This window comes from Mustela lutreola, chromosome 4 (assembly GCF_030435805.1).
Source record: "Mustela lutreola isolate mMusLut2 chromosome 4, mMusLut2.pri, whole genome shotgun sequence".
NCBI classification, from domain to species: domain Eukaryota; kingdom Metazoa; phylum Chordata; class Mammalia; order Carnivora; family Mustelidae; genus Mustela; species Mustela lutreola.
Window position 1 is genome coordinate 134,181,649 of NC_081293.1, and position 26,489 is coordinate 134,208,137.

General features: G+C 42.7%; 1 protein-coding gene across 4 annotated transcripts in view; it reads left to right on the top strand.

Moving 5' to 3' along the window:
• The window catches only part of DYNC1I1 (dynein cytoplasmic 1 intermediate chain 1), a 303,858-nt gene that overhangs the window by 264,867 nt on the left and 12,502 nt on the right, over window positions 1-26,489 (top strand). For all 4 annotated transcript variants that reach the window (XM_059171178.1, XM_059171180.1, XM_059171179.1 and 1 more), the window contains 2 exons: window positions 17,319-17,459; window positions 21,573-21,698. In XM_059171178.1, coding sequence (XP_059027161.1) covers window positions 17,319-17,459; window positions 21,573-21,698 — 267 coding nt within the window. The remainder of the gene's footprint in view (window positions 1-17,318; window positions 17,460-21,572; window positions 21,699-26,489) is intronic.

Sequence of the window (26,489 nt, forward strand, 5' to 3'; positions counted from 1 at the left end):
TCTTTATAATCAGATACATATAAACATAGAATAAGATATGCATTCCTTGTATTTGTTCATTTAATACACAACTCTTCTATGGTCTAGACACTGAACAAAGTAACATAGATAGACAAAATACTTGACTTCACAGGCATGTTCATTCTGGATGGAAAGAAAAAAGTAGCGGCACCTGGGTGGCTCAGTGGGTTAAGTCTCTGCCTTTGGCCCAGGTCATGATCCCAGGGTTCTAGGATAGAGCCCTGCATTGGGCTCTCTGCTCCACAGGGAGCCTGCTTCCTCCTCTCTCTCTCTGCCTGCGTCTCTGCCTACTTTGACCTCTGTCTGTCAAATAAATAAATAAAATCTTAAAAAAAAAAAAAAGTGGGCATATCAAAAGAAACAAACATAACCAATCCTTATTCATGGCGGTTGTGTGCTGTAAAGTTGCCATAACAAATTGACAAACTCAGACCATTGCTCATAGGGGAAATACAGGATTAGGTCCCTGAGAGCTTCTGGTCACCATATTTTCATCAACCAATCAATACATGATCTTGCTTTGGGGCACATGAGTGGCTCAGTGGGTTAAGCTTGATTTCAGCTCAGGTCATAGTCTCAGGGTCATGAAATAGAGCCCCATATCAGGGTCTGAGCCCTGTATGGAGCTTAAGGTTCTCTCTCTTCCTCTCCCTCTGCCCCTTCCCCCTTTGCTTGTACACTTTCTCTCTCTCTCTTTAAAACAAACAAACAAACAAAGAAACCCATATTTTGTCAGTAAGGCCAAGCACAGTCTTCTTATGCTTAGGAGCCCTGGCCAACACTTAGTACCATGCCTGGAGGCCATTATAAACAGTGAAATCACCAAAAAAAACCCTATAAAAATAAAAAATCAGGGGTTCCTGGTTGGCTCCGTGGGTGAAACCTTTGCCTTCTGCTCAGGTCATGATCTCAGTGTCCCAGGATCGAACCCTGCATTGGGCTCTCTGCTCAGCGGGGAGCCTGCTTCCCCACCCCCACCGCTCTCTCTCTGCCTGCCTCTCTGGCTACTTGTGATCTCTGTCAAATAAATAAAATCTTTTAAAAAAATGAAAAATCACGGCACCAAATAAACGACAAAAAAGGCAAAATAAATTTTTTAAATGATAATAAAAATAAAAATAAAATACATATGAGCTAGAGGATGTAACTCTTAAATAATTTTTACAGCTCCCCCAAATTACAAATTAGATTTACCATCCCCAAAATACCATTTAAAGGAACTGTATTAGGTGACAAGGTTTCTTTGAAAGTGGTGACAAGGTGTGAGTCTCAGACTGACTTCACTGGTGACCCTGTGCCGTGTGATGACTCCCAAGAATGACCTTCACTTGACACAGATGGCTCCTTTCCTCCTTGCGACTCCTCAGTGTTTCTTTCCCCTGGTCTGCTGTGACTGTACAGGAACTGTCCTGCAGGCCTGTCTCTGACTTAACATGCTCAGAAGACAGCAACATCCAGCTGACCCAAAGCAGGTTAACCTCATCTTTTGACTCTTTTTACCCAGAGGAAAATATAAAATTAATATTTCTCCTAGAGAACTCCTAGCATCTCACTCCCCTCGAGAATTAAACCCCAGCTCTCCAGAACTGTTTGAAAAACCTTGCTCCACTAGAGGCATTTCAGGGCTGTGGGACTGCATTATGTGAGACTACAATGTGCACCTTAGGTCAGTACACATTTGTCCCAACCCATCCAGGGGATATCACTGAGAGTGAGCCCTCACGTCCTCGATGGGTGTTATCTGAGGGATAATGTTGTATCAGCGTGATTCGGCCCTGGTGAAAATCTACCTCTCTGGGAAGGCTGTGGGTAATGGGGAGACTGCCCACGTGTTGGGGCGGGGGGTATGTGGGAAATCTCTGTACTTTCTGCTCAGTTTTGCTCTGAATCCAAAACTGCTCTAAATAATGAGATCTTAAAAAGAAAAAAACCCTCACTCTACATGGAAAACTAAACAACAATTTAGGAATGAAGTAAGAATATATTAAATATAACAGCCTCAGACAGACTCAGACCCAGTGCCTGAAAAGAAGTCACAAAGGCCTGGGGGGGGATGGAGACCTCTCTGCGCCTGCACGGGTGTTGGAGGGGTGACTGTGGGTGAGGCGGGCCTTGACGGGGACCACGGGATTGGCCTGTGTGTGAGACGGGGAGAGAGCAGAACATTCTCCAGGGGGCGCTGGGGCTGGAGGGCCAGAGGTTTTCGGGCGTGCGGAGGGACTCTGAGTCTGTGAGTGCGGCTGGTGACTGGAGCAGAGGGTTTTGATTAGGGGATCGTGGGGGGGGGGGGGGGGGGGCGGGGAGCGTGTTTGGAAAGCCTGGCCCTACCATTTCAGCACTGATCTGCCCCAGTGGGACCAGACGGTGGTGTTCATAGCCCCGGACTGTCTTGTTGGTGGGCTGGCCGTGGGATCTGCGGCATGGAGGTACTTTCTCAATGTAGTTATTTGTACTGAGCCTGTCACTAGCTCAGCAGGAGGTAAAAATTACTTGACAGTCTCTCTGGCTCTCACCCATCCAAAGCACGCGAGAGAGCCGGGGTGTCAGACTGGGTGGGCCTTGGGGAGAGCGAGTCCTTAGGAAACGAAGCTTTCAGTGAAGGAGAAGGACACAGAGAGGCTTACCCATGGTCTGGGGGCGCCAAGCAAACGGCCCCCACGGTGGAGTCCCCACCCCTACCTTTCACTCTCAAAGGCTTTTGTTTGCTGTAGAAATTTCTCTCACACACACACGTGCGCGTGTACGCATACGTAGACACCTCACACGATTATTACCAAAAATCACTTTGGAATTTCAACTCTCAGCCAAGGATCCTTCTCCTAAACAAAGCTGCATCTCAGTACTGCTCTCTGGGTTCCCTATTGTACAGCAAATGTGAGCTACTCACCGTGTGTGCAGAACCATCACTTAAGCCCGTCTGACTTCGAAAGGTGCGGGTGATAACATTTTGGATTTTATTTTTGTTTGTCCTCAGAGTCTTGAGTCTGGGCCAGAAACCCAGGCCGAGGATGAATGTGCTGTAGACCTCACTTCTTGTCACGGGGCCAAGTGGACTTGGGAGAGAGGGTGGGGCTGTCTCTTCAGACGTGATTTTTAGTTTTGCCCTTTGCCTCCGGAGCCAGGGCCCTGGCCCCCGGCCAGCTGCTGGAAGAGAAGATTATGGTATTTTCTAGGTAATTTTAAGGAACACAAACCCAAAGTAAAGTCAGGTGGTTTCAAGTCTGCACTGAATTTTTCATGTTAAGGATTTGTCCTGATTTGGGTTTTCAGCAGAGCTGTATTTTATATGATGAAGGGAGTTGTGTTCTTCGGGAGACAGGCATGTTTTGGTTGTTTGCTAATGACCTCTGGTTTTGCTTATGAGGAGTTTTGTTAACAAATGGAAATGTAGCAAAATAAAACACGCTCTTTCTTTCGTACTTTCTTTTTTTTCTCCTTGTTCTTCTTTTTCAAACAATGAGAACTCTTGCAATAAACTGTCAAAACCAGGCTATAGATATTGGTTATTGTAGCGTCATTAATACTGTGTAAAAATAAATTAGTCACTTTAGCAATCAAACACATTCTGCTGATCTCCTGTCTGTGCTTTTAAACAGAGCCTTTTCCTCGCTGTTTGATAGATCCTATTGTTAGGAGAAGAGAACTGTAGAGATGTATTCAAAAATTCTTTGAAATTTTTCTAGCCTCAGGAATCCATTCAGCAGTAACTAGCCTTTAAGGAGGCTGATAAAGGGGAGCTGGGCAGGCACCTGGCTGCTGGAGGTTCAAGGTCAACCCCAACCCCTGGATGAGGTGGGGGGAGCTTTGGGAACCTTGTCCTGTTCCATCAGCCCCGCCTGCTTGCAGTGCCTCTTCCTGCCCTCGCACCCCACCCACCGCCCATCTCACCCCCCAAGCCTGAGCCGGCGGGGGTGACAAAATTAAACCAAAATAAACTCTCATCTCAAGCACAGAAGACTTCTGTTGCGGCAGGTTGGGGGGAGGCGTGTGTGGGCAGAAGAGCTGTTTCAGGCTAACGTGACTGATCTATTTGAACATACCTGAAATTTTGGGTTCCTGTTTAGTTCCATACTGCACTGGTGTGGCCCATTTGTTTTGGGATGGGACTGAATGTCACATAGCTTTCCACTCCCCGTCCTCACCTGTCTCCATTGTCTCAACACTGTTGCAGAACGCTGGGTATGGTTTAAAGCTAATTGAGAAATAGAGCAGAGGCTCTGCTGTATCCAGAGGGGGGCATATTTTTACATCCAGTACAGGCCCCCTTAATGGAAGGGGCAGTAAGACGTGTGTGTTAGAGGCCAAGAAAAAAGAGATGTTCCTTTTCATCTGAGAACTCTATTAGCTTTCTAAGGCTGCCATGACAAAGTACCACAGACTGCGTGGCTAAAGCAACAGCAATTTATTTCCTCAGAGTTCTGGCAATTAGAAGTCCAAGATCAAGGTGTTGGCAGAGTTGGTTTCTTCCAAGGTCCTTGGCTTGCAGGTGGGGTCTTCTTGTGCCTTCACAAGTCTTCCTTGGTCTTCCTATGTACTGTGTCCTCATCTCTCTGTCTCATAACGACTCTGGTCACCTTGGATGAAGGCCCACCCTGTGACCTCATTTAACCTTAATTCCCCCTTTAAAGACCCTCTCACTGCATACCATCACATTCTGAGGTAATGGAGTGTTAGAATGTCAACGTATGAATTTTGGTGCTGACACAGTGCAGCCCATAACAAGAGCTAAGGACATTTCATGATCACAATAGACCTTGGTTATGGACCCAAAAGGTTAACAATAATGAACGTCCCATGAGATCCTTTCATACACACACACACACACACACACACACACACAAGCGCGCGCATGCACACGCACCCCTCAGTGCTTGAAGAGCTCCAGTCCACCCAAGGTTGACTCCCAGGGGCAGCAGATGTTGAGGGAAAGTAGCAGGAACAGTTGGTGTGACGTAGTTAATGTAAGAAGTGACTTTGTTGATGCTGAATCCAAAGACCCATTTCACCATTGTCACCATGGTCAGGAAATATTTACTACAGGATATCAAGTTGCTGTGTGGTGCCATCTGGATTCAGGCTTTTTCACAGCGCACCATTCTCCTGTTTCTGGGCATCACTGTTCTTCTCTGGACAAATAAATATATAAGAATAAGAATATTCCATAGAAAAGTATGTCTGTGTATGTGTGTGTGTGTTTCTGTCTGTCTGTCTGTTCTCTGTCTTACACACACACACACCAACTGAAATGTATATGTTACCAAGCCTCTCAGGTACATACTGATGCTTTCAATCCAAGGATAAATTTTGTTTGTTTTTGAAGAAATAAAATTCATCATTCATCTAACATTTAATTCCTAACACCTTTTTCCTAAAAATACAGAGGAAATTTCTGGCTAGATTTTCTACTGTCCAAGTCACCAGTAAGTAGCCTATATTTTATTACTACTTTTCATATCACTTTTCCTCCTCAAAAGAGTCCCTGCTCTTGGTTCCTTGCTCCTGATGTACAAACATGTTGAAATCTTTGCCATGACTGGGAAGCATAACTTTTGTCATAGGTTTCAAGGTACCTGAGTGACAGGAAAGATTCTGAACCAAAGGAGCATGCTGGACAAACAAGAGGTAGCCCAAGGAGAAGGCTGAATCAAAAATCAATCAGGGGTGGGGGTGCCTGGGTGTCTCAGTGGGTTAAGCCTCTGCCTTGGGCTCATGTCATGATGTCAGGGTCCTGGGATCGAGTCCTGCATCGGGCTCTCTGATCGGCAGGGAGCCTGCCTCCCCTCCTTCTCTCTCTGCCTGACCTTCTGCCTACTTGTGATCTCTCTCTGTCAAATAAACAAATAAAATCTTTAAAAAAAAAATCAGAAAGGCAGAAGTACAGCCCTGAGGAGACTAAGAATGAATTGCAAGTGCAAAAAACCAGAAGAAAGTTCAAGGCTCTGCTCCTAAGTGTCAGGCAGAAATGGCGCTGCACCTGGAAGCTTCTGCTTCATCACATCCTTTCAAGGCATCTTGTCTGCCTCCTATTTGCCAGGCTTGGTGCCCAGTGCTCAAGATATTAATCCACATAAGAAAGCGTCCAAAATGTCAAGGATGTTACATCTAATGGCGAGTGGGTTGACCTTGAGAGGAAAAAAGGCGGGGGGGCAGCCCTGAACAAAAACAGCAGTGATAGTAGGGTCCTCTTACAGATGGGTGGTTCATGATTCGATGGATGGGTGAGCTCCAACTATCACAAAAATGTCCTAAAATTTGGTTTAGCTTGCGAAACCACTTGAAGAGCCAATGTGCATCCACATTGACCTCAGCCACAGATCCCAACCCCCGCCTCCTAACAAACCCAATTAGTCTTTTGATGCTTCTGTCTCTCTGCGGCCATCAGTAAGCCCCTGCTTGCTAAATGTGAATACTCATCCTTACCTCACTCTCTCCACCTCTCACTCCTGTGGCCTCTCCAGCCCCTGTTACACCTCTTGGCTTGCTGTAGACCTCTCCTCTGGTTTTTTCCCTTCACTTCCTTAATCCCGTTTCTCAAAATCTGTCACAGTCTTGTTTTTCTCCTTCCTCTCCACTCTCTCCCTTCAGCATCTCTCAGGGATGCTTCCTGGCCATGAACTTCAAGCCTGCCCTCCCTTACAATCCCAGACCTACATTTCCACTGCCAGCTTAACCTGAGTGTCTTCTCCAGAGACTCAAATGTACCATGTTTAAAGGAAAAACAAGGGGGGAAAAAAATACACACACATACATATATATATATAACTAGAGCTTCCTCCCCTACTGTGTTTCTTCTTCCTGCTCAATTAATGATCATCATTCAGCTGTCCCCACCAGAAGAGCTGAAAACACATGAATGTGGGCACGTCTGCATCTGTTCACGCAAAGTTTCCATGCTCTGCACATTTGCCAATCCCTGTTTAAGAAGTTAGTAGCTCACTGCATCAAAAAGTCTGAACTCTGTACTTAAGACCATTCATAGCATGGCTCCAGCCCCGCCCTAAACAAACCAGAATCCTTTCCTGTTATTCCTCAGGACAAACTCTCCGAGTCCTCCAGGCCGTCCCCACTTCCCGGCTTCCCTTCCATCCGAGAATCCAGTGCTGGTTCTCAGAGCCAGGCCTTCTCATGTTTTGCTTTCCCCTCCTTGAGGGGCTTCCTTCCCATCTGTCAAAGTCTAGGCATCTTTCGAGACGGGTTCCATCACCTGTCCTAGATAATACCTTCCTTGACCACATCAGACCATGGTAACCACCAACACCCACTCCCCCTGAATCTCCGAATTCCTCTGGCACCGAACAGCTGTACCACAGATTTCGCACCTGGCTACCTACTTGTTCTCTTTCTTTGGTATAAACAAGACAGAAAGCCAGTCTCTTTTCCAGGGATTCGCAGACATGGTAAATTCCTCCCTGAGTTTTTCCCCAAAATGTGTCTTTGAGGAGGAATTTGTAATCTTTCTTGCTTCAGATGATGAAATTCACATACCTTCTTGCGATACGACATATTTGCCTTAGTTGTCAGGAAAGTTAGGGCTGTTTCGGGGCCCCGACTGTAATAAACAGCTTATCTCAGAATCCTAGGAAACGTCGTCGGTCCTATCTACCTCTGCTGTGTGCTTATTTTTAATTTTGCAGACATTTAATTTGTAAGACGCCGTAGCTGCTTCTGGGACAAAATGAGAAAACAGACCTCCAAATAAACTGTACCCTTCCCCTTTTATTGCATAACTTTCATTGTCCTACCTGGATTGTGTGTCCTTGAGAACAGAGTTAGAGCGTGTATTTCTACTGATTGCTCAAAGTAGAAAGCCATACGGTAGGTCCTTAATAATTCACTGCTGTTAAGCTAATACTTTTAAATGTCCTAAGCAAAATAACCTACTTTATCAAAATGGAGATTATTTTAAACTGAGATGAAAACGTTTAAAATTACATAATTTTAACAAAGGGCCTTGAGCATATTTACTTCTGCTAGCAGCCTGTTCGGTGTTCAGATATTGGAGAAAGAACACAATAAAAATCACAAGTTAAAGTTTCTGCTACCACAGTATCTACGCATAACACTTAAAATGGGAAAGAAGATGAGCAAACTCAGTAGTTCACTGCCAGTAACACTTACCGCATGACAGAGCACATTTTTCCCCCCCTCAACCCCAAAGCCCCGCCTTTCTGATAAACACAGCATTCAGGTGGTGTCTGACTGACTTTTCTCCCCTCATTCTCATTTTCACTCCTCCTTCCCCTCCCTTCTGAACACAAGATAGCAGACATTAAGATTGGCTTTCAATGAAACCATGTGTGCCAGTCATCAAATTCTTTTTCTTTCTTTCCTTTCTTCTTTCTTTCTTTCTGTAGGGGAAGATGGGGGCAGGAGTTGGAGGATGAGAAGGAAGAGGGGTTCCTTTTTTAAGCTCACCCAGGGAGAATACTTTAACTTTGAAAGAAACCACAAGAATGTGATCATCAAGTCATAGCCAGACGGAGCCTGTGTTCCTACTTCCTGTCCTCTTACCCCCTACCCACCCCCCCTTCCCCCTTCCCCACATTCACCCACCAACACATACCTGGAGCTGCTATTTATACAGAAGATGAGAATTATCCATATAAGTACAAACATTTCTGAGACTCCTTCACCCAACTGACTGGGCTTTCCCATTGTGCAAGAAGTAGGGGCTGTGGATATTTTCTCTAGCTCTTTTAACCAGAGTGCAATCATTTGCTGTTCCTTTTCACAAGTTGTCTTCCCCACCTTTTCCTTCTAAGGCAATTATATGAAAGAGAGAATGAGGGTAACCAGTAGCAGACGCAGTGTCTTCGTGGCTATGAGATTCAACGATGTCTACAACCCCACCTTCTGATCTAACCTACATTGTATGTCTTATGTTGGAACCGAAATCAAAATTCATTTTTACCACCCAAAGTAATGGTTTGGGGACCACACCGGTGTGGGTCCATCTTGGCCAGCTCCATGTGGCCCCTTAACATTGCCGTTTGTTCAGGGCTCCTAATTCATGTGGGTTATTTTCCCGCAGCCATGTGTAATGTCCTGAATCTCTTGGCCTCACATTTAGCTTCTATTTTCTTGTTGAAAAGATTCATTTCATTTTGGCTTAGGTGTAACAGAATAAAGTAAGCAAATCGGTCGCCAAATAGGAAACACAATGTGTTCTACATATAAACAGAATATTTTGAATTTCTGGTATGCGGGATTCTCCTTTTTGGTTTTTCCATGATTGAAATAAATTTAAATACCAGCTATACTAGTATTAGGTTTAATATAAAAAAGGTATTATGTTTAATACCAGTAGATACAGGAGTGCAGACCTACAAAAAAACTTGCCTTGACCCTTTGAAAATGTGTTCTTGATGTATATAGAGAGATAGATTGAGAGATATAGATATAGGTTATATATATGATCAACCACTGATGCAAGAAGTAGAATAAAATATTTAATAATTTGGGGGCACCTGGGTGGCTCAGTCAGTTAAGCATCTGCCTTTGGTTCAGGTCGTGATCTCAGGGTCCTGGGATCAAGCCCTGCATGGGAGCTCCCTGTGCAGCGGAAATCGCTTCTCCCTCTCCCTCTGCCCTCCCCCAACTGTCATGTTCATTCTCTCTCTCTCTCTCTCTCTCTCTCTCTCAAATAAATAAAGGAAATCTTTAAAAAATTGTAAGCCATTTTACCATTAAATTTTAAACCCACAAATCTGGGTATTTGGGTATATGACTTCTAGAACAAAAAATGAAATTGGTTACAATGTCATATTTACTAAGTGTAATGAGACCACTGAGGTCAGATTAGCTCTGGGGACCAGCCAGTGTTTACCTGGCAATTTAAAAAACTAAACACTTTGTGAATCAAGGTGTAATGCAGGCATCTAGGTTTATAATTTTCTATGTTTTAAATCTTTCTTTAAGAATTACACATACAGAGATATGGAGCAGTTTATTTATACTGGTAAGACAATTCGTAAGCCAGATGCCAGAGTGGAGGTTGACAGCTTCAGCATCAGCATGGAGACGTTCTGCCACTTAATCTAACTGCTGGATTCTTTCAAGTAAAATTCAGCTAGAGTTTGACATTAAATAGGCAATAAATGCATAAACACAGCCGTGCCTGCAGATACCACTTTTTGCACTCATTCTTCCAACTTTCCAAGTCTTCAAGGCAAGGATACAGCCACACGTCTCGCTGCTTCTAGGTCCAACCCCTCATCATCCCTCTACATGCCCTCATTCTTGATACCAGCGTCTTTCTTTCCCACCTCAAATTCAGTCTCTAAGCAACCTGGCCTTTCTTTCCCATCGCTGAATGCTTCTTTCTCTAACTGCTGTCTTGGTGGACATGAAACCACTGGGCCACAGTGAAATAGAATTGGCACAGCAGCCACCCAAGGGGTTCTGTTGAATTGTTTGCCTCCTACAGCTGTGTGGCCCTTCAGAGAGAGAATGTCAGTCCAGAGAGAGAGTCCCCAGTCCAGAGAACCAGCCACCTCAGTCGTACCATGGAATCAACGCGACCCCTCCTGGCTCTGGCCATCCAGTGACCCCTCTGCCTGTGGCAACACAAGCAGGAAGGCAGACCATACCAAAAGCGCCAGAGAGCAATTTTAGAGCCTCCCAGTCCGTTTCAGTGTTTGCACCTGGATTCTGTACAGACCTGTGCTACTAAAATGCCCATTTTAAAGAAGAACCATTAGGTGGAGCTGATATTCATAAAAATCAAGCCAGTGGGGTAGGGGGTAGGGGGGGTAGGGGGGTGGAATAGTCCTTTTATGAATTAGACAAAGCTGGTAGTTTTTATTATGGCTTAAAACACTCAAATACTAGTCAAAACCTGTGAATATGTATACATTCTTTTATATGGATAATTACCTTCTTCATTGGTGGCGCCTCCTGGATTAGGAGGCTTCTTCCATGCAAATGAGGGGAGGCAGGTAGTGCAACAAAGAACACCTTTTATGTGGCTTCAGTACTTATTTAGCCAAACTTCCACATTTATAGAGAGGCAAATGCTACATTCCTGGATTTCTAGAAACTTCTTTGTAATTACTTTGAGTTTACTAATTCAAATAAAGGTCCTTACATAGTTTTGGTTAGTGCATACGGACAACAAGCCGACCCACTATCTGTGTGTTGTTGAGAATAGTTCATCCAAACTCTTTATGTCTAATTTCAGATTTCTGATCGTGATGGAAACAGGCAAAGCTATCACTGAGGTCCAGTCTGTATTGTTTTTAATATGAGCCATAGAAATGAAGGTGAAATACAGGATATTTTGTGCTTTAGAAGGATCCCAAATTAACTTGCAAATAATGTTTTCTAATGATAGTACCAAATTCCCCTCTTGTTGGCCAAGAGAGTTGGTTTTTTTGGTTTGGTTTGTGAGTTTTGGTTTGTTTGTTTGTTTAAGCACTTTCTTTTTATGGTAGAGGCATCCATTTTTGTGTGAGCCTGAAGTTTTGGGGTCCTTTGGTGGTTTATTTTAAAAGTGATATTGTGGTCTCACATTTTAATGTTTCCTGGAAGAACTGGCTGGCTATTTATTTTAATTACTTCACAGAAACCCACATGACAGTTTTTGAAGGACATTTTCTTCTTACTCATTGTTTAGTATTTTGGTCACCGTTTTTTTCCCAACAGGATATAGTTTCAAGGTAAGATCCCAATTTGTTTTCTTCTTATTTCACAATAAAATATAAAATTCTACTGTTAGTTTTCTGGCCCCTTCCCCACCTACCTATGTATTATCCCTGCTCCTTCCCCATATCCCCTCCACTCCAAAAGAAATTTTCTTGGTTTGGGTAAGCATTTCCACTAAATCTCCTTTGAAAGCTAATCATTTGAGGCAAATACAACCTCAAGGAACCACAGTGTTTGGAGGTGTTAGGAGGCATTTTAACATAAATCTTCCTATTCACCGACCTTCAAAATTCCAAACCCTATTGAGAACGCCTAGAGATTCTGATGAGAGGAAAATACATAACATAGAAAAAAATAAAACATCATGTCTTCTAAATGTGGCTTTGATATATATCTGATATCAGAAATAGAAGTTCATCTTTCATGAAATCACTTCATAGTTAACTGATCGGAAAAATACGCAGCTCTAGTCATTGTCAGAAGTATATTTATAAAATCGAAGCTCACATCGAGAGATCACATCTTTATTGTCAAACGCTGATGGATGTTACACAGTTTCACTTTGGAACAGAGTTCCCTACCTGCTTCTATCATGTAAATTTAATGTCCTTTACCCTTCTTTAGTTAGTCAAGTAAGAGGTCTGTCATTCCTTACATGATTTTCAGTTTCCCACCCAAAGCCATCCTGGTACATTTTTAGATGTATATTTTTATGAAATAAAATGTTTTAAAGTCACTGCTCTGAATTTCGCAGAACCTCAAGGAAGATGGCTCTAATTATGACTCTTATTTTTGAACAACTCTTTGTAAAAACAAAACCACAAAACAAAACAAAAAAAAAAACTTCGCAAACTTTATTCCATTCGATCTTTATCCCAGAGCAGAGTCCTAGAAAGCCGGTGGGAACTCTTGGAAGCCAGTTTCTCCCACCTTCCATCTTATAGATGAAAAAACGAAAATCCACAATGTTAGGTGGAATTTACCACCATCCATAGTCTGTGTCTGCTTCCTCCTGTTGCCTTTCCTGGCCCGTGCGTCCTGTGTTCCCTCCTCTGTCACCTCATGTCACTGCAGCCTCCTTCAAAGAAAGCTATGTAGACATTCAGTGAACTAGAAACCAGATCTCGGCTCCTAGCATCACTTTCTGAAACTCTCTAATTCATGGCCTGCTGATAAACCCTGCCGACTAAGGGGCCATACCCACCCCAGTCCTTTTCTTTTCTTTTGGAGAGAAAGATGTCTGTGAGTGTCATCCGCGGCTCAAGATGCCTGGAATCATATGCGTGACGTCTTCAGGATGGTTAATGATCACTTCGGGAAATGAAATAAACATTCTGTGATATTTTTTACTCCTTCCTACAAGCACACACACAGTGTGTGCTTAGCAATTATCAGTTGGATTGAATGAAACAACAAGTAACAGAGTTGTGTTTGCTGTTAAAACCAAAGACCATTTCTGTGTTTTATAGAGGACCACGTGGGTCCATCAAATAGAAGGCTGTACTTAACAGCTAGGAAACCCATAGAACCAAATCCAGCTCCACCACTTATCAACGCCCGTGGCCTCGGGAAAGCTACCTAAGTTTCCTGAACTATAATTTTCGTTCCTGTAAATACCATCTACCTTACTGTGATTTTATGCGGATTAAATTAGACAACGTGTGTGTAGAGTCAGGCACAGCAAAGGCTCAACAATTTCCCCTTCCCTGCCCTTCGTGTCTGGCTGGGAGGTGCCCGGTCGCCTGCTTCTCTGTGCTGTTTGAGAATCAGGGCACTCAGGTCAAGCCAAGCTGCGTCTGGATATTTTGGGGTCTTGGGGCATGGCCTGGGAAACTTGTCAAAAGCACTGGGTGTCGTGGCTTTGTCTCACTGGCACGTGTCCCACACGCAGTATGTGGGTGGTCGTGCACTTCTGCTCATCTTTCTTCTCAAGCAGCGGGTGCCTTCCCAGCACGCCACTAGGAAAGGAAGCGACGTGAGCCAAGAGGCTTGTGTCTCCTGAAATCCGATGGTTTTGAAAGACTCTTGCTGCAGTAACATGCTGAGTTACTGAGTTTACGAAGTGGCCTTGAGTACTTTGCAGAGTGAATGTTTAAGTCACTCAGCTTCTGTAACTTTAGGAGATACAGAAGCTTTAGCTTAGCTTAGCTTTAGTTTAGATTTAGCTTATAGGAGCCTCCTCAAGAATCATCAGTCAAATCTTCCGCATCTTCTCAAAACATGTGCTATTCTAAAATCGGCAGTTATGCTCTAGCCAGCTAGGACAGCGCCGTGGATCTAAACACTTAGTTTCGAGCTTCAAAAACCGAATCTTCAGACCCCGATGCTTTTGACATATTTTATGAGGATGTTAATATTTCATGATATATTTATCTACTGGAAACTGTTTTATAGTAAACATTTGAGGCTAAACGTTTTAAAGTTTTTCTTTTACTTCCAGCTGGTTCACCTACAGTGCTCTGTGAGTTTCAGGAGTACAGCACTGGGATCCAGCACCGCCACACATCAGCAGCCCGTGATCATCACAAGTGCTCTCCTTCATCCCCATCACCAAATTCTTTTTTTTTTTTTTTTTTTAAAGATTTTATTTATTTATTTGACAGAGAGAAATCACAAGTAGATGGAGAGGCAGGCAGAGAGAGAGAGGGAAGCAGGCTCCCTGCTGAGCAGAGAGCCCGATGCGGGACTCGATCCCAGGACCCTGAGATCATGACCTGAGCCGAAGGCAGCAGCTTAACCCACTGAGCCACCCAGGCGCCCCTCCATCACCAAATTCTTAATGGGGTTTTCAGATTAACCTTTGAGCCCCAAATAAAAAAGAATGAAGAATTCTTCATTCTTTTTTCAAAAAAAAAAAGTACGATTACTATTCAAAATAGTACGGCTTAAGGATGGAAGAGGGGCACTAGCTTATGCCTAGAGCTTATAATGTTAATACTTGGGAACTAGTGGTTCCTCGCTGTCCGTCCACTTGGTATCCTGACAGTGGGTTCAGTCCTGACCAAGACTTTCTCAGCTTATGAATTCATCAAGGTTAAAACAAAGCCTTTGAAAACATAAGCCCTTCTTTCTTCCCCTCAACATGTACATACTATAATCCAGAAAAACGTACTAGTGATTTTTACAATGGGAGGTTCAATCTGGAGGATTGGGGGTGATGAGGAAGTTGGAGGGAAACCTAGACAGTAATAACATTAATCCTACAATCCTACTAAATGAGAAAATTGGATTTTGGTAACATGAACAATGGCTGTTATTACCAGATGTTGAAAAAATGAAGTCTCCAGTATATATGATAATTTTGACTAAGTTCTTCACAGAAACAGCAACTTTTTAGAAGAAGAAGAAGGAGAAGGAGAAGAAGAAGAAGAAGCAAAGTAGAGATTAACAGGATAATTTCTTGGGAGAACTAATGTATCAGATAGTATCAGCATCCTAGTAAATGTTTAAGGTTGGGTGGTTTTTATGATTGATCAAAACAAGGACTGTGGATAATAGGGTACATGTCTCATATACGTCTGGATGTGTGTGGGTCTCCCTCTAGACCTCCATATGCTCAGTTTTACTGTCAAACGGGTTACTGAGAGAGGAGAGTGAGAGAATCAACTTTTTAAAGCATGTGTTTTCCACCCTCTGACTTGAAGAAAAATGTGTCACTCGTGTCCTTTAACAAATAGTGACTAGCCAGCTATAAAATCAAGTATTTGGGGGGCAGAAATAGTCTTTTACTCAAGAGTTACAATTTAATATTCACAAGTGGTCAGTGAAGGACCAGCTACTCTATCCCAGTAAGGAATAATGATACAATCGTTGCCACTTTAAGGTTTCACTGGATATTCAGATTCTCCAGACAAGGTACTTTGAATCACTGAGTCCAAAGCATGAGAGAAAGCAAGAAGCTCCATAAATAACAACTGGGCAAATAATTTTACCTCAAAACCACACTGAAGGCATGATTTATAACAAACATCCTGGCATAAAAGAGTTATAGAATATTAAAATAAAAAACTATAAGACTAATGTTCACTGAATTATTTTTTGAGGTCCCAATACCATATGTCCTTTTTCAAATTACTCCCCCATTAGATACTTTTTGCAAATAAAACACATCTCCCGTATCTGCTACCTACCCTCCCTTGTGCACAAGGGTCCATCTCAAATCTGTGTGGCTTTATTAGTATCATAATTGTGTTCTGTTTGGAGCAACGTTAAATCAAGAGAATTCATGGAAAAAGAAATCACTTACAGTTACTCCCTTCACAAATCTTTGCTCTAGGTTTTTGTCTTCTCACTGATTCTTCTCACTTCGATTTCAGCACGTCCATTCTGTGCATTTTACCTTTGCTAGCAGTACACTTTGGGAGTTCTGCTCTAATATTTGGAGCTGTTACCTACAGATGCATTCTTTGCACATTCCACGCATGAAGGATTTGACTGTTCATGTTCTGTGTTATATTTTTTTTTTATCTTATTACTCTGGCCTGCACAGGCATTTAGTAGAACCCACGAAGAGAATACAGACAGCTGACTGGATGAAGAAGACATTGTGGAAAAAAACTCCCATTGTTTAGATTTCTGTCAGAGGATATAAGAATACTTAATTTCTTTTATCTCTAGGGCTTTCATTATCATTTAAATTTCATTTTACATTAATTGATCAGGGATTAGTAAAGCCATTATGCAGAAATTAGAATAAGACAAGCCAGATGGAATGAATAATTCATGAAGTCCAATTACATTTTATTTCTGGTGTACTTTCAAACTTGCCTCTGACTTCTGTGCTATTTTGATGTGACAATATTCACTGGAAATCAAGAGTGCCATTTTAATTTATTGTATCCCTCTGGAGTGGAAGCATTTGTATGCATTGGGGGTGTGCTAATGCATTCCCCCCAAACACCAATTTCAGGGCTGCTGGAAATACTGGGTAATCTAGAAAATGTGGTTCATCTTCAGTGAAGGTTCAGGGGTTTCTCGGTTGAGCCACACCAGTCCACCTGAGTTCGCGGAGAAACTAGGGTCTTAGAACCCCGAGATTTTTAACCTCCCAGAAGAGCTACAAATCCCCTCAAAACATGTGTTCCCCTTCCAAAGGAAGCCAAGGAAGCATTCAAGTATGAATCTGGCCCCGAGTCGGCCTGGGAGCCGACGTGCAGCTCCAGAAAAAGACCACGAGGTGGCAGGCGTTGCCTTCCGTGCGGAAGGTCCTGGGCGGCCCGGGCCTGCCTGGGCTTCCAGAGCTTTCCCGCAGGTCTGAGCCTCGCAGGCGGACGGCGGTGGGGTCCGGGCACCGCGCGACTCGCAGAGCGTGACCTGGCGAGAATCCCGAGCTAATGGGCAGCCGCGTCCACCTGCACGGAACGGCTCGCCCGCCTGTGTCTGAGACCGCCTCCCGCGCAGGTCCGGGGCCCCAGCCGCTTAAGAGTCCCCGCTTCCCACCCACCCAGCATCCCCCTCTCCCCCCGGCCCCCAGTATTTATTTATGCCACTGGACAGTTCTAGTCACATTAAAGCTGCGGTTCACCTTTTCGAGGACTTTCATCTCGGGCAGTTTTATGACACTTGGTGAATGTGCAAAGTTTTTAATTAGGCTCGCTAGACAGCCCGAGGCGGCGGCAGCGCCACCGAGTCTTCACGGTCTCTTTGCTTTACAGCACAACAAGCCGCTCTACTCCTTTGAAGACAATGCAGACTATGTGTACGATGTCATGTGGTCCCCCGTGCATCCCGCGCTCTTTGCCTGCGTGGACGGAATGGGGCGCCTGGACCTCTGGAACCTCAACAATGACACCGAGGTGAGCGGCGGCGCAGGCGCCCGGGCGGGAGGGCTGGGAGGAGGGCGCAGCAGCCGGCCTCTCTCCGTCTCCCCCGCTCTGTCCCGGCCTTGTTTTGGATGACCCTCCAATGGCAGCTGGGCAGCCGACCCCCAGTCTCCACTGCTCTGAAGGGAATTGGCAGATGCACCGGCCAAAAATCATTTCATCTCACTCCATCCCCAACCCCAGGCAGATCCTGGACAATTGACGACCCTTTGCAAAAGAGCAAAACGATGTGCGTTCCTGCCTCTCCCTCGGGAAAAGGACACACCGGCACATGTCAGAGCGGTGCTGAAATAACCCTGCTGGCAGGCACTTGGAAAAGTCAGCTTTTGTGGACCCTGACTTGAGATTGAGCTTTTTAAAAGGGTTGTCAGTGTTTGCCACTCGCACACTTTCTATTTTAAATCCATAAAAGAGGATTCTGTTGGCTACCTTTAGATCTACCCTCCACTTGATTTTTACAAGGTAAATAATCCTTGCCTAAAATATTGAACTTACAGGCGGACTTTCACAGTACTTTGTAACTCTGAACAGGTCAGGTAAACTCGGTGTTTTTAAAAAAAAAAAAAAAAAAAAGTGAGATTTCAACATGTCACATTTAGAGTACTTCACAAGTGAAAAATGGCCCCCTTTTTAAAAAAGGGGGAATTAACAATAAGGAAATATTCATTTTAAAAATTATGCTATATATCTATGCTTTAAAAATTATGCCATGTGCATTTTCCCTTTTTCTTACACCCTTAAAATTACTAAGGTGCTAATTCAGCTACTTGGGGCTTTTTGTGGTATCTTTTTTTTTTTTTTAACATGAATATTAAATGTCCTTCAATTTAATAAAATAAAACGGTCTCTTCATCTCTTCCTGGTTTCTGATTCAGGGCGGCTCTCCATAAATAAGAAGGGACAGGTAAGGGGAGCAAGAGAAAGGTCTTTTGAAGTGTTTTGAGCAGGAAGCAACTCAGCCTTTTTAATTAGGAAACCTACAGCTGGAGGATATGAGGAGAAGGCGGCTCCCCTAGTATTTTTTGTGGGAGCAGACAAGGAAATAACCCTCAGGTGTCATTATTGAACCATTGTATCTCACAAAATTACATATACCATGACCACTGCCAAATAGTTATCTTTTGAAAATATTTCAGTTTAAGTCTATGTTTTCTTTTGGCTGTAAGAACTATGTGACAAAGGCAAGAGTTACATAGTGAAGCATCTTTGAAAATGATCAAAAGGCATAAATACGTGCACATCATTTTGGATGTTGAATGTTTATAACATTATTGCTTTTCATAGAAAGATGCAATATTATTCAACATTGTGATGGTTTCCCAAAGTCTTTCAACACTGTTGATTAAAATCGTATTGCTTCTACCTGCTAGAATAAACTCATTGACTTAAAGCAACCAAAAAACACACGTTTTCCAGGTAGGCTTAGGAGACACTGCCTCCCCTCATATCAGAAATGAGATCTGGTAGAAGTGATGTTTCGGTGATACCCCACTGTGATGCCGTGGTCTGAGTGTTTTACACACTCCTTCATAATTCCTATGTAAATAGTATGGCTTCGTTTTTAGCCTACTTTTTAGGCAAAATGAAATCAATGTGTCAACATTGCCAAATGTAATTTTTCCCCTCTCTTGCTCTAGGTGTCAAGGCACAACCACATTAAGCGTTTTATAGTTAAACTTTTTAAAAAAATCATTACAGGGCATGCAAACTGCTTATGAAAACATAATTCTGCTTTCAGAATTAATAGTCAATATATCGAATCTGATTCAAATCCAGTAATGAACTGAACATTTTTTTAAACTCAAATCATTTTTGCCTTTGATCAAGTTGAACAAGATTTCTCAAACAGTTGTCAGATTAGGATTTAGATTCGTGTAAAAAACAAAGAGAACCTGAATTCCCAGTGTGACTTGTTGTTGAAGTTACTGTACCTTTCGACCACATCATCCCAATTGCTCCTATGCCAGGATAGTTCATATTCACCTACCACAAGGTCACTGACCTCCCCACTATGCTGTACTTGATGCTGTAGATATCCTTGTATTTGCAATTAAAATGACTGAGTCTTTAAAAAAATGTGAAAATAACTGAGAAACAAAAGGTACAGAAGTTCGACTCAATATATGGATTCTTTTCACTAAAGATTCACCAACTTTTGAAAGGACATTATGGGTCAAACTAATAAAATGTATTTTATCATTTCCTTTAGCATTTGATAATTTTTAGCACTTATTATATAGCCAGTGATAGTCATTTTTTTATCATTTATGTTTGAAAAGGTATTGTTAAAAGGTTAAAATATTAATTGTCCCAGTTAGCTATACAACTTACTTCTCAATAAATAAAATTCTTTAACGTGCATTAGACACAGTTTAAAGTGTATCAGAAGTCAGGTTGTTTTGAGTGATTAGCTTTTTAACATATTCCTATTAAGGTTCAACATTTTTATTCAATCTTTGAGATTATTCATTGATAAAATCTGATATCGAACAGAGTTAGGTCAAGTGTGATCCTGCACAGTATCCCTAAGTGATGGGGTTAAAAAGTCTGAAAACTGTAGAGCTGAATCTCTGATTTGTTTTCTGAGGAGTACCCTAATAATAAAGCATATTGACAGAATTATGGCCCATCTAAATTCACATTGTTTTGGCCTTTGAAAGGTTTGGTTAAAAATTCAAGCTCCAGCTTGCACAGCAGGTACCTTCATTGTCGAAATTGTGTATTTAAAAAAAAAAAAAATGAGTTGGGGACTTTTGTTTTACATTTTTGCTCACAACTGACACACAGTGATTTAAGCAGGTAAAAGAATTTTTATTGATTTCGAGATTAAGTTTAAACATAGATTCTTACATATGATGGAGTTTTTATTGCTATTTTAAAGATAGGTATTGGGTCAATAACCTCCCGTAAACAGATGGTTTCAATTCCCCGACTCAGGGAATGCCGAGAGAGAACGAAGCCACGGTCTCCAACCCGAAACGACCTGTGTAGTAGACCCAGGGCTTCAGCAGTGGTGTGAGATGATCTCCAGGGTACTTTCCTCACTGTATCTTTTTTCTTTTGGTTTCAAGATTTACACTTTCCTTTTTTAACGGCCTGTTGTCACTTCCGAGTCAACATTTTTGTAGAAGGCTCAGAGATCTGATCTATCAGTTATAAACCTCAGATATATAAACTTCAAGACTGGAGTTTATACAACTGTTGATAGAAGAGGGGGAGACCCACGAACATCTTTTCCCAATAACAAGGGTTCTTGTATCCAATCCTGCAGGTTCCATTTCAGCACCTCTGGGTCCTTTTAATAAAGAGTGTGCTAGTGATTGCCCACAATGGCAGACTTCAGTGTTGACTGGAGGAGATGGGAGATTTCTTCTACAAAAAGGTGTTGCAGTCTCTCAGGATATCCCCTCGGGGGCAATTCCAAAGTTCTAGAGTGCTTCGTCTACCCTGGTACTGACGGGAAAGGGGGAAAACTGGAAAAAGAAAAGAAAAGAAAAAAGAAAGAGGAAAAGTCAAGCTTTTGAAGTTCTGCCACCTGAATTTTTTCTTCTTCTTCTGATCATCCCCTCTCCGAGGAGGTTTTGAGGGATCAATACATATTTTTTTTTTCCCTGAAGACACACATTAATATGACCTTGGTTCCACCGTAAGCCCCCCTTTCTGCCTTTTACAGTATTTTTAATCTTGGTAAATCCTGAAATCTCTCTCTCCATTGATCCATAAATCATGACCTGATAGAGAAGTATCGTATTTAGCTGCTGTGTTTGTATGTTGGATGTACACCCTGCGTAATCCAGAGAAATATTTGTCACTTGCTGCCCATTGACTGTGGAAAAGACTCTCCTGCTTTTCTTTTCTTTTTCTTTCTTTCTTTCTTTTTTTTTTTTTTTGTGTTAAAGTGTCTCCTCTCTACCCCTTCATTCAGTGGAGCATATGATTTAAGAACAATGAATCCTTTTTTACCCCTGCGCAAGGGATGCATATTACTTCACGCACATGAAGGCAGCGGTGACTTACCCAGTTAAACGTATCATTGTAAACTTGTATATCTAAATTCTCACTCAGATTCTTTGTTGCTGTTGGCAGGTTCCAACAGCAAGTGTGGCCATTGAGGGGGCTTCCGCCCTGAACCGGGTGCGCTGGGCTCAAGGTGGCAAAGAAGTTGCCGTTGGAGACTCAGAAGGCCGTATTTGGATCTATGACGTTGGAGAGGTACACATATTTTTCCTCTGTGGGTTTGGGTGTTTGTGTTGTGCGTGTGTATGTTTTTGGGTTTTTGTTTTTCACTCGTGTGTCTGGCTTAAAGACCTAGTGAAATTACTGACAGGACCTGTGGGCCATGAGAGCCCGCTTGAGTGCGTTAGCAAATCGCAGTTGACTTCAGTGGAGGTTTGGTAAGACTTCCTTAGGGCCTAATTTGGTCTTCTGTCTCCACACACAGGACACTTCAGTTAATGATTCAGGCTCTTTCAGAGGGCTGTTGAATTCCCAGCTATCCTGTGAGGAGGCGTGGCGCTTCCTAACAATTTCATGAGAATGAAATGAATTTGTTGCACTCATCAGGCTAGCATTGGATTCTGAACTTGTTAAACAAACAGAGGTTTTCATGATGTTGGGTTAAAATGTATACCGTCCCTCTTCCGTTAACATGTAGCCAATTAAAGAGGCTGAGGCTATGGCTGGCTTCCGCCACCTGTGTACTGAAGTGGCTGAGGAGAATCAGAATTTGGTACCATTTTTATGATATTCAAAGTTATTATATGGAATATATAGCTATTACATCTATTACATAGATGAAGTATTCCTAAAGATCGTGGCACCTATCAAAGGGGGAAAAAAATCTGTATTTTTTATTTCAGATAAATCTCTTTAAATTTTTATATTGCTTTTAATATTACATTACCAATTAATTGTACTTAGACATTATCTGTTTATTTTTACTACGTGGGAAAGTGTTGACAAAAACCTTCATCTGCAATGAGGTTAAAGAATTTTTTTTTTCCTTAAAGACAAAGAAAATATTGAACTTTCAAGCAAAACACAACAAGAGCATTGTGTAATGCTATTCTGGCGTAATATGAATCTAGAATTTGCATTCCAGGGGGGAGAATATACCACATTTGGATGTCGAACACCCTAGACGTAGGCAGTACTCTGTGCCCGCCTGGTGGAGGGGCTTAGCTGATCGCACAGGGAAGGGCCTGCATGGTTTCCTTGGTTGGCATTCTGTAACTGTGGCTGTCCCGGATGGTTCTACACTGGGACCTTTGATGATACGTTGTAGACTGCTGGATGGTGGAGCCGGTTGTGTTGAATAGGTGTTGTTGTTGTTGTTGTTGCTCTTAATTCAGCCAGAAAGAGAACCTGAAGGACTTTAGAGAGGGGAGGTTTGCATTTGGGGAGGTACAACCCTAAGCAAAATATAGAAAAATCTCTGCATTTTCCTGCATGTTGTCTAGTTCATGAGACAACCCCTTGATGACTCCTGATGCTACAAGCTGAGTCATCCCGACAGCAACAGACCCGGTTAATATTCATCCCCAGTGGCGAAGGTGCAAATGGTCTTGTGACTTTTGACGTAGTTTGGAGTCTTTGGGCAAGAGAATACCCTCTGCATCGAGAGTATTGCCTGTTTATTTCTACTACCTAGGAAAGTGTAATATTCTCTTCAATGATAGGCAACATTTTCTTCAATGATTATTCTTTGTAGTCAATGCACCTTTTTCATCGTCTCCATCAAAATAAACCTAAGCAACAACAAATACTCTTCATCAGTTCATTTACTAAAAAATTAAAAAGCTAGTGAAGAGGAATATTAAAAAAACAAACAAACCCAAGGTTTCTTTTTTCTCTTTTGTTTAGAACAAGTGTAATTGTGGGAGAGAAATAGATGTGGAGACACACTCAGAAATGAAAGGGCAGAAAATAGATGAAATTTAAACTCTTTTTTCTACCTCCCTTTTGCATTATACATCATGTCCCTTAATTTTCTTACGGTCATATGCAGCCTTCACTGTTTTGTCCAAGAAGGATGAGAAGTAGAATAGTTTAACAATCTGGTTTGTTTCAAGAAAGGCCTTTTGAAAGCCTATATGTTGACCACAGGTATTATGTATATAGTCTATATGTAACATATAAGTTACAACATATGAGAAAACAGGATATGACATAGATGCAAAATTTTCTGTAATAAAGTGATTTTATAGCTTGTGGGCAGAATTACTTGAATATGACTCATATTTTAGGAGGACATATAAGTTGCTTTGGCTGATACGTGGCTGCTAAAACTTCTCCTGGGTTGCTACCCTCATTCCTAAATTGTAAAGTGTTGTTATACTCGTATTTCTACTATTGTAGTAGCAGGTCAGCCTGGTTTTCAGTTCTGTATTATTGCTCTTACTTTTCTAAGTGATATTACAGACTATAGAAATGTCTGTAGCTATAGGCCAGTCTTGTCTATTGTCTGGAGTCTAGACAGGCTATAGAAAAATCTCTGTGCCACATAATAGGCCAAACAATTTGTAGGGTTGTTTATCCCTACAAATCCACTACCCGGAAGAAAAAGGATATACTATTTTATTGAGAGTAGGTAATATTATATAATCTTCTATCCCTTCCCTGAATGGCCAAAAAATCAGGATAGGCTTATACATTTAACAGTTGTTGGTGGTGTTTTTTTTTTTTCCATTTCATTTAACAGTTCTTTCTGTATGGTTTTGTCATAAACAAAGCCATCTATGACTCAGAAGAACTCAGAGTTAAGATAATTTTATCTTAACTATAGTTGGTTTCTTCCCCCTACGTACTTTTGTGAGGTATTTACAAATTTAGCTATTTATTTCTGGGGAAAGGTGAAGGGGAGAAGTTCTTTTGTCTTTGCTCCTCTGTATAACCTATTCTAAATCTCTCACGGCGAACTCTGTAGTCTCCATGTACATAACGGGAAGCGGAGCTGAGCAGATGCCTACTTCCGAGAGGTGGTAGCTCACTTCTTGGGCAAGTGCCGCCATTATTGTAATTACTGCTGTCTCGCTCGCCAGCCTAGAACTGACAGAGCATAGCTGTACTTATGAGAGAAGGGCGCCCTCTGAACAGTGCCTCCTCAGCCTTCCAAATCACCTGCAGAAAGCCAGACAGAGTGCCTTCACAGCTAGCTGGCCCCATTTAGAATTTGAGGTCAAATCTAAGGCTGGTGCATGGCTGACGAGAGGGAAGGGGTTTGAGCAGGAAGTGATTTAAAAAGGAGAAAATACAGAGGAAGAGAAAAAAGATGGTATAGGGGATCAAATTGCCAGGAGACTGTGCTACCATTATCTGTATTCAGAATTGGTCCTCTGGTCCCCATTAAAACTGAACCCCTCACCAGGGTCATGCTGGCCTTTGGATGGAAAATCTTGCTTTATGGAACCCTCTAGGAAAGAAGATGAAACAGTTTTAAATAAGCCTTATAATACAATCTGTACAAGAAAGTAAATGGTAGTTTTGAGAGGATACTTTGTTGATCCATTTTCTTTGAGACCTCAGTACACTGAATAGGCATCTGTCTGCGGGAGGAGACCCCACATTCATTTGTCCCTGGTTGATTTGAGGAGGCAGGAGGGGGCAGCAGGCTCTCGTCTCCCCAGGGTCCTATTCTAGCAGCGAGGTTGGCTTCATGGTTGTGTCACCTGTGCCATCTCACAGGCCCGGGGAGTAGAGGAGCCCTGAGTTTCCTTTATTGCTTGGCTGTCACTGTCCTGCAGCTGGTAAGAACTTTTTCAACAAGGCACCCCACATTTTCATTTTGCACTGGGCCCTGCAGAATTATGTAGCCAATTTTGCCACAAGAGTATGGCTCTTAATCCCACTCAAGATGCAAATCATAAATGAGAAATGATGGCCTTGACCTAGACCATTGGGAGAAAGGAGCAATCTTTAGAAATGCGGTCCTATGTAGTACATGTTGTATGATCTTATTACTATTTGTGTCTTGGACCATCTGAAAATGTTGAATGTGTGGGGCGCCTAGGTGGCTCCATCTGTTAAGCACCAGACTCTTGGTTTCGGCTCAGGTCATGAACTCAGGGTCATGAGATCCATCAGGGTCATGAGATCCATCAGGGTCTTGAGATCAATCAGGGTTGTCAGGCTCCACACTGGGCAATGGAGGCTGCCCAAGATTCTCTCTCTCTCCCCTTCTCCCTCTGCCCTTCCTCACCTCTTGCTCTAAAAGAAAAGGAAGAGAGGAAGGGAAGAAGGGGGGTTGGGAGGAAAAAAGGAAGTATGGCAAAAAAAAAAAATGTTGAATGGGAATAGCAATGGTGGCAGGTTATAAACATCATGAGGCCCATAGAAATAGAGCTGAAACTGTACCGGATCTTGTTACTCACCTCCCCATACCCTTGCTTTGATCACACCGTTAGTTGAACCAAAGGTGTAAGAGTCTGGGGAAAGATCCCTATGCTGCTTGCTATAGCTGGAGTGGGGAGGGACAGCCTTTCTCTGCCACTCCGTTGGCATACCCTCATCAAGAACTCCCTGGTAAGAGACTTCTGTAACTGTCAGTGGAGATGTCTCCACTCAAGTCCAGGTAGACATGCTTCCTGTGAGACCTGGCGCTCAACCAGGAGAACAGTGCAGAAAGGGACTCTGGTGTCCTTGGTCGTTAACGGTCGTCTGCCTCATCTCCTGTCCCAGCTGAGGCTGCAGCTGCCGCAGGGAGTCCCAGCACAGCACCCCCCACCCCCCGCCAATGATCATGCCCTCTTCTATTATGCACAATTATCCTCCATAACTTTTAAGATGATGGCAGAGAGCAATGGCCTGAATCCAGATTTACTGATGCAATTTATTAGGAACTTCTGAAGGGGTAAACAGAGGATTGTGTATGAGCTCACTGAAATCACCAGATTGAGTATGTCCATTCCCCCACCCACCCAACCTGCCGCTGCAACGCCTTTTTTCCTTTTTGTTACATTTAAATGGCAAAGGCATGAGTCATATCTTGGGGCCTGTGACTGATGA